The following is a 12,905-nucleotide window of genomic DNA, read 5'->3' as shown; positions in this document are numbered from 1 at the left end:
GGTTGAGTCAAGTACAAATAGCACATTAGCAAATTTCTGCGTTAATAAATAGAAATTTGTGCTAACATAACTTGCTGTGCAACTTCTTTGTATTTTTGATATTTTATCAAAATCATAGTTTTAGAGAATTAGTATTAATTTGCATAAAAGGACAGAGTATCTTGTGTTGTAATGAACATGAATAGAGCAGAATTAACACAACGAATTCATATAGCGTGCCCCAACTAGTATGGGATTTGGTCATAGTTGAACTTGAATATGTATATCTTAATATCATGTGTCGTAGACTCGTAGTCATGTTTTGTGTTTTTTGTTGTTAGATTTAGGTGTTTTTGGATTTAGAAACTGTAATTTAACTGAATGAAGTTTAAATGTAGGGTTGTAATCCAAATATTGAAGCACAAAAACCATTTTGACCCCTTCTCTCCTGCTCAGAGTACATCTGTATGTGTTCTTCAATTCAAAAATGCAAATCTCACTAGCCACTACAATACCAAAAGTACCTTCATTCTCCACATATTACCCTTCCACCTCAAACCAAACTCAATATAATGTTCAAAAACCATGCCACGGTATCTCAACGCAAACACACATCAGTCTTCCTGCTCCATGTGCTGTCAAAAGCTCCTCTACCGGCTTCTTGTCTGCCATTGGGAGAGCTATAGAGGAAGAAGAGTATAGAAAAGCCAGGGCTGAGGTAATCCGCAAAGGGTTAAATGTTGAAGGTTATTCAATTGAAGGACACTCGATTGGTGGGCATGAGACCTGTGTTATTGTGCCACAACTAAAGGCTGCTTTTGATATTGGGAGATGTCCTTCAAGGGCTGTTCATCAAAACTTCTTGTTTATCACTCACGCGCATCTTGACCACATTGTATGTTTTTCTTCTTTTTATTCTAAGCTTTGAGTAATCAATGTTCTCTCAATGTTCTCAGAAAGAAGAAATTTGTTTTAGTTACGTAATAATCCATGGGCCTATGCACAATTCTTGGTGCAAAAAACACAAATCTTCTTATGGCTTGATTTGAACTTTGTAGCCAGTGTTGACTTTTGCTTTATCTTCTGATTCAGGGTGGACTTCCTATGTATATTGCTACTCGTGGCTTGTATGGCTTGAAGCCCCCGACTGTTTTTGTGCCTCCTTCCATAAAAGAGGATGTAGAGAAGTTGCTTGATGTTCATAGATCTATGAGTCAGGTGGAACTGAACTTGGATCTGATTGCTTTAGATGTAGGTAAATATTCTGTTTTCTTTACATGCTTTGCTTCTCCATTTAGTTTTCTTATCTCCATATGTAAAATGTATTTGCAATTTTGAACTCAGGGGAAACATATGAGATGCGGAATGACCTGGTGGTAAGGCCAGTTAGAACTCACCATGTTATTCCTAGCCAGGTTTGTTTGCATCAGTTCTACTTTACCGAATTTGGGTACTTTGAAACCTTTCATTTCAAGTTATTGACTTATTATTTCATTCTTGGGGTTTCCAGGGCTATGTGATATACTCAGTTAGAAAGAAACTGAAGAAGCAATACATTCATCTAGAGGGGAAAAAAATTGAGAAACTGAAGAAATCGGGTGTTCAGGTTCATAAGTTGTTACATAACTTGTGTGATAGAGTGGTGACTGAAATTATTTCTTGTCTAATGAAAATGTTCATTTGTTAGATTACAGATAGTGTGTTGTGTCCAGAAGTAGCCTTCACGGGAGATACAGCATCAGATTTTTATCTTGATCCTCGCAGTGCTGATGCCTTGCGGGCAAAAATTCTTATAACTGAGGTATAGCTGGATGGATAAGCATTTAAGTTAATCGGTATAACCATGCTCAAGCAGTGTCCTCTGTGGGTTTCGGCATTTTATTAATTGACATATTCTACTCTCAAACTAATGCTTAATTGGTACTGATTGTTTTAGTTCAGATGAGTTATCTTGTAATTAAGGTCCTTCTAACTCCTTGACTGACTAAAAGTATAGGTATAGGGTTAAATATTATCTTATTTAGGCCGATCTATATTGTGTTCATTGAGGATAGACCCAAACTGTAAGTTAAATAGCTAATGTTGATTCCTTCTAGACTTTATTGGTTGAGTTTTAATCGTTATAGGCCTATAAGGTAACAAGAAATAGGAAAGGACACCAAAGTGGCTTCTCATGTGTGTGGTCTGAACAACAGTTATGTAGTTTACCTTGATGTTTTTATTAGTTTTCCATAGATATGGAAAATCAATTAGCTGCTGTTACAGTATTTCATTTTAGTTTCCTCTTGTTTCTGTGCTTTGGGGTTCAATTTGCTACTTTTGTCCTTAAATGACATATAGAGTGGAAATACATGATTAATTAACGCAAATGATGCTGTGACATCTGTATAGTTTTTCACTCCGTTTGACTGCATGTCTATAATATATATCCCTAGCATCTTAAGTAGTTAACTGACCCACCGAACATGTTCGTTTCTCTCAAGAATGCTGTAAGATTTCAAATACACAACCCTTGAGGTTGCAGCAGCAGCAAAAATAAAAATGATATCAGAAGGATGAAAGTCCATACTGGGTTATGAACTTGAGTTCCTTTAGAGATTGTGTGTTTAGCTACATACTGAAAAGTCAACTTACCTGATTACTGTGTCCAGGGATTAGCTGAATTGGCTAAGGTTGAGGGACTCTGTCTTAGGTCACAGGTTTGAGCGCTGCGCCAAGCGAACTAACTCTGGTATTTAACTGGAGAGGGGTACAGAGGTGGGCGCTCCCCAAGTTTTGAAGGCTACAGTTGTCCTAAAGGATTAGCTTTAGACGGATATCTCGGTCATAAGAAAAGAGAGAGAGAGTCAAGTTACCTATATATTTGTTGTGTTGACACGAAGAGTAGAAATATTTGTTTGATAAGGTTACATAAAAAGGTAGACCTGTTCCTTTCGGCATACATAATCAACTTTTTTGGAGTCCTTTTTTGTTTCTAATGCCATAGTTTATTGGCAAACTCTTTGTCAAAAAAGTTTATTGGCAAACTGGTTTATCCTTGTAATGTTTATTGGCTTAGTGAAAAATGGAATGGTCAATAAAGGAAGCAATTAGAACAATATCCTAACTCACTTCATGGAAGCATTTGACATGACTTCTTCACTCCTGTCAATTCTTTTTTTCGACTTGCTTTGATTTTTTCCTTGAGCCGAGAGTCTTATCGGAAACAACCTCTCTACCTTCCAAGGTAGGGGTAAGTCTGCGTACACTTTACCCTCCCCAGACCCCACTTATGGGATTACACTGGGTATGTTGTTGTACCTTATGGAAGCATTCTGATGCAGCAGTTAGGATCGAGCTTTAATCTCATCTCGAGGACGTTATTTCTTCTTTGACAGGCAACTTTCTTGGATGACAACTGCAGTGTTGAGCATGCACGAGAGCACGGTCACACCCATCTATACGAGGTATACCTGAATCATTGAAACGCTTCCATAATATTTATCATGATGTTGGATACAACTCTTCCAACTTTTGGTGTTGCAGATAATGGAGCAAGCAAAATGGATACGGAACAAAACACTCGTTTTAACCCATTTTTCACCACGCTACAGTATTGAGGTAGTCTACTCAGTCTCAACATTAGTGTTTTCAGTTTTATTCAACATCTTCCCTGTTTTCTCACCTGCGCCTATGCTTATATGCTTTCAAATTCGATTTATTTTGATAGAAAGAAGAACCCCGTCCCACACCAAACCACATTTACTAATTCTATGGTTAGATAATATTTTGAGGTGAAAACACACACGTCAAGTGATGAAAGTGCATGCACATATCTTGCTATTATTGATTTGGTGTAAACATCGAACGTGTGCAAATTTCCTCCCGGAATCTCCTAATAGCATTTTTCATCATCGATTTACAGGAAATCCGTCAAGGTATATTGAAGTTGCAACCCCAGATATCAGCCAAAGTGGTTGCCTTAACTGAGGGCTTCAAATCAATGCACTTGTAGCTATTCTTTCTAGTTGAGCCTCTTGGTCTGTCATTATACCTCGAGAAGTAGAAAGTTATACCTCGAGATGATTAGAATAGATTCGTAGATCACGTCAACTGAATCGTTTTAAACTTATAATATTTCAATAGGGCTTATTCATAGCCATTCTTTTGATCTTTTGTAAGAAAACTTACATATGAGTACCTAGTTTGTGGTACTTTTGTTTTCGAGGAAATGAAATTTCTTGCCTTTTTACAATTTGAATAGAAGAAAATGACCTTTTTCAGATCACTTATATGTAAAAGGGAAAAGGCTCAAATATAGCTTGTTCAAGTTCCTCCAGGATAGAACCTATGTTATCTGAAGCAGAGAAACCAAGTGTTGTTCATAAGTTCCTTCAAAAGCTTGCGAACTGCTACCTACAGAAGACGAGATAGTATTTTCCAAGGGGTGTATAGATTAGCAGAAGGTCACATGAATCTTGAGTAGTTAATGAAAGATAATTGAAATGAATTAAGAAGCAGTGAAATGCATCAGGACCACAAACAGAAGCAAAATTAACAGTACAAGTTAAGAAATATATGATCAACCAACCTCTATCTTGGACTATTTGAAATGAGCTATATGCAGAGGCAAATTCAGGATTTCAAAAACAAACCCTTGAACCAGTGAGCCATCCAATCATTTGTGATCATGGGTTTCTTTATTTAATATTTACTATATTTTAAAAATTATACAAAAGTTTTGTCGGATGACCACGGTGACCCATTTTTTACCCTTAAATTCGCCCCTGGCTATATGGATCTTTTGTTTTCCTAATAACAATCCTTCTCCTTTATCCGAGCTTTAGAAGCTCACATGTAAACAACATATATTTTATCCATGACTAGACCCAACATGGACAGATGACCGTAACATTTCAGTAGCATTCCCATTATTATTTTAGAATAACACCACCAAAACCAGTATGTAAAATCTTGACAAACCAGAATAGGACTAATTATAATCCATATTAAAAAATAACTATGACATGAATAAATTAATCTGGAATTCCAACATTATTTGCTGGTTATGTCCTTGAGTATATCAGTCTAACAACGACCTTCAATCTCGGGGTCTTAGATTAAAGATATGTTGAAGGTACCAAAATGTCCTTTAATCTTGTGGTCTTAAACATGCTACGTGGAAAGTTGGCCAAAAAAAAAAAGGAAAGCGACATTCTTTTTGGAATGGACTAAAAAGAAAAGTAAGACAAACAAATTGAAATGGAGGGAGCATCAAGAATTGACTAGCATTATCATAACTGAAACTGCCCCTCCTTCCTCCCAATATCCCAAAAAGAATATATTCTTCCCTCGAGAAGCATAATGAAGAAACAAAGCATATTATTAAACTTATTTTGTGCGATCGAAGGATCTCCTAAGTTTTCCTGGCAGGGCATGTTTGAACATGCCGGACGATTAAAGGGACTTCTCTAAAACAAAATAGGTCAAGAGTCAGGGGATTCATATAGTGTCATTTGTGAAAAATGCCTTCCTGCAGAACAAAGTCGAGCTAAATGTCACTCAACTAAGGCTTCTGGATCAAAAGATATAACCACTCGATGGAAAAAAGTCCATAAACCATCCAACAGCATATCACTACGGTTCGGATCATTTCAACAACTCAATGAGAGACATTGATATCCCCTTCCTCACCACTCCCTCTCCCTCTCAATTGGGGTCTTTCTCCTTTATCAGTGGAAAGTAATACTTCATCTCATCAAGAGCCTTATAGTTTCCACAATTGATGTTTTCTATTACACAATAATAGAGATTAAATTCAATTTATTACTTCATACAACAATCTCAAACAAGTTGGAGTCAGCCCCCACTTCTTCATTTAAGCTCATTACTTCATAAACAAACAAAAAAGTTTTAGCTCTTAGGTGAATCATTATACTGAGTCTATCACTACTACCCAAGATTTTTCCCCTTTCTTTGCACAGCCCTACAACTGAACCAGAAAGAAGCAAGAGATATAACAACCAAATCACATATCCCAATCCCCATCTCCATATTAATGAAAAACACCATATTTTTTCTTCTGCTACTAACATCTCTTCCAATAGCAGAGCAAAGAAACAATCTTTATGGGGGTTTTGCATGTTGTAAAAGAGAACATTAAGCCCACCTACGTGGCGTCACCATAATTCAGGCTTCCTTTTTAATTTATTTATTTTTAAAACTAGCATTCTCCTTTCATTAAAAGTTGTGACTTTTATGAAAAGTTATGACTTTTATGAAAAGTTGCAACTTTTTTGAAGAGTTGTGATTGTTTTGAAGAGTTGCGACTTTTATGAAAAGTTGTGATTTTTATGAAAGGTTGTGACCTTTCCGAAAGAGTTGTGACCTTTCTGATAAGACACAATAAATATTTGTTCACACTACTCTTTGTTGTTTATAAATAGAGGAATTTCTTCTCATTTTAAAACAACAAAAATTCTGAACTACTTCTTCTTCTTCTTCTTCAGCACAATTAAATATTCGTGTACTTTGTTCCTGTTGAGTGACTCACTTCACAATTGTTTTTTGTATCAATACACTGGTGAATAGAATCGTCCTATCCTGAGAGGATCTATCCTTTAAACCTCTGGCACTAGAGGAGAATATTTTTCTTAAGGGTACACTATGCATTTAGTGGGCTCGATTTTTTCCTTTTTGTTTCATTCTATTGTTACAAATTCTGGTATTTTTTTTTACAATCATTAATTTATGCTTATTTTATTAATTGTTGTTTTTGAGTATATCTTTTAAACTTTGTTGTTTATGTTTCTTCAAAGTTATTGTTATAAATATTTGTTAGTACATATTAAATAACACACGTTAATTGAGTATTCATGCTAGTTTTCTCTACTAAAATTGTTGAAAGTAGAGTAAAAGAATTCCTTAAAGATCTGTACTACCATATCTTGAAGACAAAATTCAAATTTGGTATGTCATTGTAAACACATAAAGAGTTTAAAAACTTTATCGCACCTTTATGTGCGAAGTGAACCAGGAAAAGAAGACAAAAATTAATAAATTTTTGACATAAGTTCAAGGATGTGCTGGATGACCTATAGAGGAATATGACTAGACTGCAACATCTATTAATCCTAAAGAAATAGATAACTACACAATAAATTAATTGCTCATATTCAATATGAGGTATGGACAGATTTCTCAAATTTTCTGCAAGTTGTAAATACTTTTTTTGAAGTAGTAGATGTGTTTTCGATATTGTGATTGGAATAGAAGTGTAGTTTCAAATTGAACTTCATCACTCCAGTATGTTGATTTTTAAAAAACACCCAAACAAACTGAATAGTTTTGTGTAATATTTTTCCCTTTCAAGTATATATAATAAGTTGAATTGTTGTCCAATATGATACATTTTCCCTTTAATTTTCATTTTAATAATTACTTCTGATACATTTAAATGGGAACTTTAAAGTGATATATGTAAAACAAAAGGTAGTGCTTAACTTTCTACACGTTATAATTAGAATATTTGTTCACTTTTTTCAACCTTTTACAATTTATTTATCTCTACACCAACGATTATTTATTTATTAGAATATTTAATATTACCGGTTGATACATGTGATTCCTGGAAGCAAAACGATAAATTATAAAATCAAATTAAAGATGATTGATTGAAGGATAAATGATAAGATGTTATAATTATCACTTACTTTGTAGTGTTTTACTTTAAATGACTAATAGGTTATAAGTTTTATTTTATAAATTTCGTAACATTAAATTTTTGCGCGAGGCGCGGGTAATTTTACTATACATATATAAAAGAGAATGTTTTAGTGGCAACATAAGTCGTTGCTAATAGTTTGTTGTAGTAACAAGCTTATTTGCCGCTAATACCTATAATAATCGCCACTAAATGAATTTTTTAGTTGCAACTTTTGTCGCTGCTAATGCTTATAATAGTTGCCACTAAAAGTATGTTTTAGTGACAATATTAGTCGCTGCTAATACTTATAAAAGTCGCCACTAAAAGTATGCTTTAGTGGCAACATTCATCGCTGCTAATACTTATAATAGTCGCCACTAAAAGTTTGTTTTGGTGGCAATATTTATCGCTCTAATAGTTATAATAATCGCCACTAAAAGTATGTTTTAGTGGCAACATTAGTCGCTGCTAAAGCTTATAATAGTCGCCACTAAAAATTTGATTTAGTAGCAACAGTAGTCACTGCTAATGCCTATATAAGTCGCCACCAAAAGTTTGTTTTAGTAGCAACAGTAGTCGCTGCTGATGCCGATAATAGTCGCCACTAAAAGTATGATTTAGTGGCAATATTAGTTGCTGCTAATGCCTATAATAGTTGCCACTAAAAGTATGATTTAGTAGCAACAATAGTCGCTGCTAATGTCGATAATAGTCGCCACTAAAAGTATGATTTAGTGGCAATATTAGTTGCTGCTAATGCTTATAATAGTTGCCACTAAGTATGATTTAGTAGCAACAATAGTCGCTGCTGATGCCGATAATAGTCGCCACTAAAAGTATGATTTAGTGGCAATATTAGTTGCTGCTAATGCCTATAATAGTTGCCACTAAAAGTATGATTTAGTAGCAACAATAGTCGCTGCTAATGCCGATAATAGTCGCCACTAAAAGTATGATTTAGTGGCAATATTAGTTGCTGCTAATGCTTATAATAGTTGCCACTAAAAGTATGATTTAGTAGCAACAATAGTCGCTGCTAATGCCGATAATAGTCGCCATTAAAAGTATGATTTAGTGGCAATATTAGTTGCTGCTAATGCCTATAATAGTTGCCACTAAAAGTATGATTTAGTAGCAACAATAGTCGTTGCTAATGCCGATAATAGTCGCCACTAAAAGTATGATTTAGTGGCAATATTAGTCGCTACTAATACATATTATAATCGCCACTAAAAAAATGGTTTAGTGGCAAAATTAGTCTCTGCTAATACCTATAATAGTCGCCACTAATAGTTTGTTTTAGTGACAAGATTAACAGCTGCTAATACCTATAATAGTCGCCACTAATAGTTTGTTTTAGTGACAAGATTAACAGCCGCTAATACCCATAATAGTCGCCACTAATAGTTTGTTTTTAGTGACAAGATTAATAACCACTAATACCTATAATAGTCGCTACTAAAAGAATATTTTAATGGCAACATTAGTCGCTGCCAATGTCTATAATAGTCGCCACTAAAAGAATGTTTTAGTGGCAAAATTAGTCGCTGCTAATAACGATAATAGTTGCCACTAATAGTTTGTTTTAGTGACAAGATCTCACTTGGACAAAACTTTCGTCTTTTTAATGTTTTTCTTTTTTCCCTTCTCATTCACTCTTCTAAATATTTTTTATATGAGTTATGACTATTTTCGACAAGCTTAATTTGAAGAATATGAAATAAAACCTGCTCTAAATAAAAGTAATATCTTAAACTACAAAATATATGTCTATTAACATAGATTTGTTGTCCTTTATGTCTCAAGTTATTGCTGAGCATTTGAGTTATATAGGTTAGACTCATTTTTAATTTTTTATGTTCGAGAATATTTCTTTAACATGAGTCTAGAATCCAATAATTTGATCTACTTATAATTTCATAATGAAACAATTATACATACATATTTCCGAAAAAGTCGTAAGGTTGCACTGATGAAGCATCAAAAAGTGCCTTCAAAGTAACAGTTCAATAAAAAATGAATTTCTAAAAGGGTCGACAATATTATTTTGTTGTTGTTTCAAATTAATTTTTTCTCCTTCTATAAATTTTGTTAGAGTAACAAAGTAACAATAACGAAAAGTAGTGAACATTTGACCTCAGACAAGTAGATTGTCTCTAAAAAATTTATTTATGTTGTTGTGGTGTACATTTTTAACGATCTTAACTTATTTATAACTAATATTGATTATCGAAAACTTTTACATAATTTTTTTTTCACAAGGAGTTATTCTAACCATAAAATTAAAACAAATGCTATAAAGAAAACGAGTCATTCTTTTTTAAACGGAACTAAAAAAGAAAATAAATCAAATAATTGAAGTACTATTAGACTACTAAATATAGAAATACGTCATTTATTGGGATTGATAAAAAAAGGATCAAGGCATGGTACCACACTAAAATTTAACAAGTGGTACATGAATTAAGACCGAGTGAGTAACATATATTGGACTCGTGCTAACACGTGCTTCTGTATCTAATAATTCTATAAAGAGCTTTCATTACATAATGACTTTCACACACACCTAAGAGAAACAAAACAGAGAGAAGTCATGGCTGTAGAACATGAAACAACAAATCTGAGTTCTAATGTTTCCATACTTAGCTTATGGACACTTCACACCTTTCCTTGAGCTAGCCAAGACACTCTCAGATAGAGGCTTTTTCATTGATTTTTGTTCAACTCCCATTAATCTTTAGTTACATCAAGAAGAAAATGCCACACAAGTACTCTTGTTCAATTCAGCTATTGGAATTCCATTTACAAGATTTGCCTGAACTTCCTCCTCATTACCACACAACAAATGGCCTCCCATTGCATCTTCAATCTACCCTCTACAAAGCCCTCATGATGGAAAAACCACAATTTTACCAAATCCTGAAAGATCAAAAACCTGATGTGTTAGTATTTGATATAATGCAACCATGGGCAGTAAGGGTTGCGTCTAGTCTCAACATCCCAGCAATAAGATATTGTAATGCGAGTGCAGCTACGTGTTGTTATTTTGGCCATTTACAGCTCAAACCAGGGGTGGAATTCCCTTTCACAGCGCTCTATCTAAAGGATTATGAGAAAGAGATAGAGCGTCATATTGAGCTTGAAGTGGTGGAAGAAGGTGAGAGAATCATGCTGCTGAATAGCTCCAGAGCAATAGATGCTAAGTATATAGATTATCTTTCTGAAATAGGACAATCAAACATTCTGCCTACTGGAGTAGTAATTCAAGATTTTGAAGATGCAGGGGATATCAAGGAAACAGAACTCATTAAATGGATAGGGAAGAAAGAGGAGCATTCAACTGTGTATGTTTCATTTGGGAGTGAGTGTGTCTTGACAAAGGAAGAAATGGAAGAGGTGCTTATGGGTTAGAGCTTAGCAATGTTCATTTCATATGGGTTGTAAGGTTTCCAAGAGGAGAACAAGTTGTTAACCTTGAAGAGGCACTTCCTCAAGGTTTTCTTGACCGCATTGGAGAAAGGGGGAGGATAGTTGAAGGATGGGCTCCACAGGCAAGAATACTGAAGCATGCAAGTATTGGAGCATTTGTAACACACTGTGGTTGGAATTCCACACTTGAAAGCATAGAGTTTGGTGTTCCAATCATAGCTCTGCCTATGAACTTTGCTCAGATCAGCCTATGAATGCTAGATCGGTTGTGGAGAATGGAATAGCCGTGGAGATTGCGAGAGATGGAAATGGGAAGCTTCATAGAGGTTATATAGCTGAGACTATCAAAGAAGTGATACTTGGCGAAAAAATTGGGGATGATTTGAGGAGGAGGATGAATAGTCTTGGTGAGAATATAAGATTGCTAAGAGAAGAACAGATGGATGAAGTTGCTGAGGTGATAAAACAGCTTTGTGAGAAGAATCAGTTCAAAAATGCCTAACATGATGCATTTAAGAGATAACAAAGTGTATCAGCAGTAACAAAGACGGATCTAAAACGAACTCAACTAGTGCAAAAAAGAAATTAAAAAAAAATTGTGTGTATGAATGACCTCCCCTGTACCTCTATTTGGAAGTATTGTTTTTAGCAGTACTTCATATGTCATTTGATGGTGATATGAATAAACTCATTTTGTTTCTCTTTTCCTCCATTTTCAGAAGCCAGATATTTCACTTTCTCTTACAAAAAACAAAAATAAAGCAGAAAATAGCGAAGAAAAGGTCACTGCTCCTGGTTTCGTCACAAATGCTTGTAACATTTTGTTTCTTGAGAGTCGAATTACATGAACTTTAACTAACATTTCACCATATTGATATGAGAAAAATTGCAATTTGTAGATAATTTGTGAATATCTAAACTTTAATGAGCTAACCTATTAGTAATAAATTTAGCGTTGGGACTCATAGTCTTGAAACTTTAAAGAGCTTCACCTTAACAAACAATCACACACACACACACCTGTATGAATGCACTGATCAAAAGGCCAATTAATAAACTGACATACCTGTGTGCAGATCTCCATACATGCATTATCTTTATTTTCCAATGTTTTTTCCTCCACTACTGAGTCTTGGAGTGACAGTAAAGCTGTCTCCGTGGGGTAGATTGCCTACTCCATTGAGGTGCGGTCCTTCTCTAGATTTTGCGTCTATCAAAAGGACTGCCATTTTGAAGAACCAGATATCTAAATAATTAAGTACTCCCTCTGTCTCTAATTACTTGTCCAATTTTCCCTTTTTACTTGTCCCTTTTTACAAATCAAGAAAGGACAATTTTTTTTTTACCTATTATATCCTCAATTAATTAATTTTGAAAAAGGTAGAACTTCTTGAAAATCTTAAATTTTTAATTCATCCACTTCATAATTAATAGGGGTAAAATGGAAAATTCACTATGTCAACAATTGTTTTCTTAATAGGTGTGTTAATTCAAAGGTGGACAAGTAATTAGAGACAGAGGTAGTACTAACATAATATCCCTTTCTTCTCAAAAAGAAAAAAAACGATCAATTTAGTAACTATTAGATGTGTCACTCATTTTAGTAAGAGGATCACCTTGACTCCTTCCACGAAAAAAAAAGAAGAAGAGAGATCATGTTAGTACTTAATCATTAGATGTGTTGCTCTTCAAAAACAGCAGTCTTTTGTTGTATCTATTTTACAGATGTACATACATATCCTCTCTTTTACCTCCAAGCTCGAGTTTTGAAATGAAAGTAATTTGGAACTCTACACCTGCTACGGAAAGAGCT

At 34.5% G+C, this 12,905-nt stretch overlaps 1 protein-coding gene and 1 pseudogene across 1 annotated transcript; both read left to right on the top strand.

Moving 5' to 3' along the window:
- Positions 1-382: 382 nt before the first annotated feature.
- LOC125819584 (tRNase Z TRZ2, chloroplastic) lies at positions 383-4,045 on the top strand. The gene is made up of 8 exons (XM_049499036.1): positions 383-874; positions 1,072-1,234; positions 1,324-1,394; positions 1,490-1,585; positions 1,667-1,780; positions 3,357-3,425; positions 3,505-3,579; positions 3,884-4,045. The coding sequence occupies exons 1-8, from the start codon at positions 467-469 to the stop codon at positions 3,971-3,973; spliced, it is 1,086 nt and encodes a 361-aa protein (XP_049354993.1). The 5' UTR covers positions 383-466; the 3' UTR covers positions 3,974-4,045.
- Positions 4,046-9,459: 5,414 nt separating this feature from the next.
- LOC125819444 (beta-D-glucosyl crocetin beta-1,6-glucosyltransferase-like) lies at positions 9,460-11,594 on the top strand (annotated as a pseudogene).
- Positions 11,595-12,905: the final 1,311 nt, after the last annotated feature.

This window comes from Solanum verrucosum, unplaced genomic scaffold (assembly GCF_900185275.1).
Source record: "Solanum verrucosum unplaced genomic scaffold, falcon-dt-bn FXZP01000255.1, whole genome shotgun sequence".
Taxonomy (NCBI): Eukaryota; Viridiplantae; Streptophyta; class Magnoliopsida; order Solanales; family Solanaceae; genus Solanum; species Solanum verrucosum.
The sequence above is the reverse complement of the archived record's forward strand: the minus strand, read 5'-3'. Positions and strand labels throughout refer to the sequence as shown.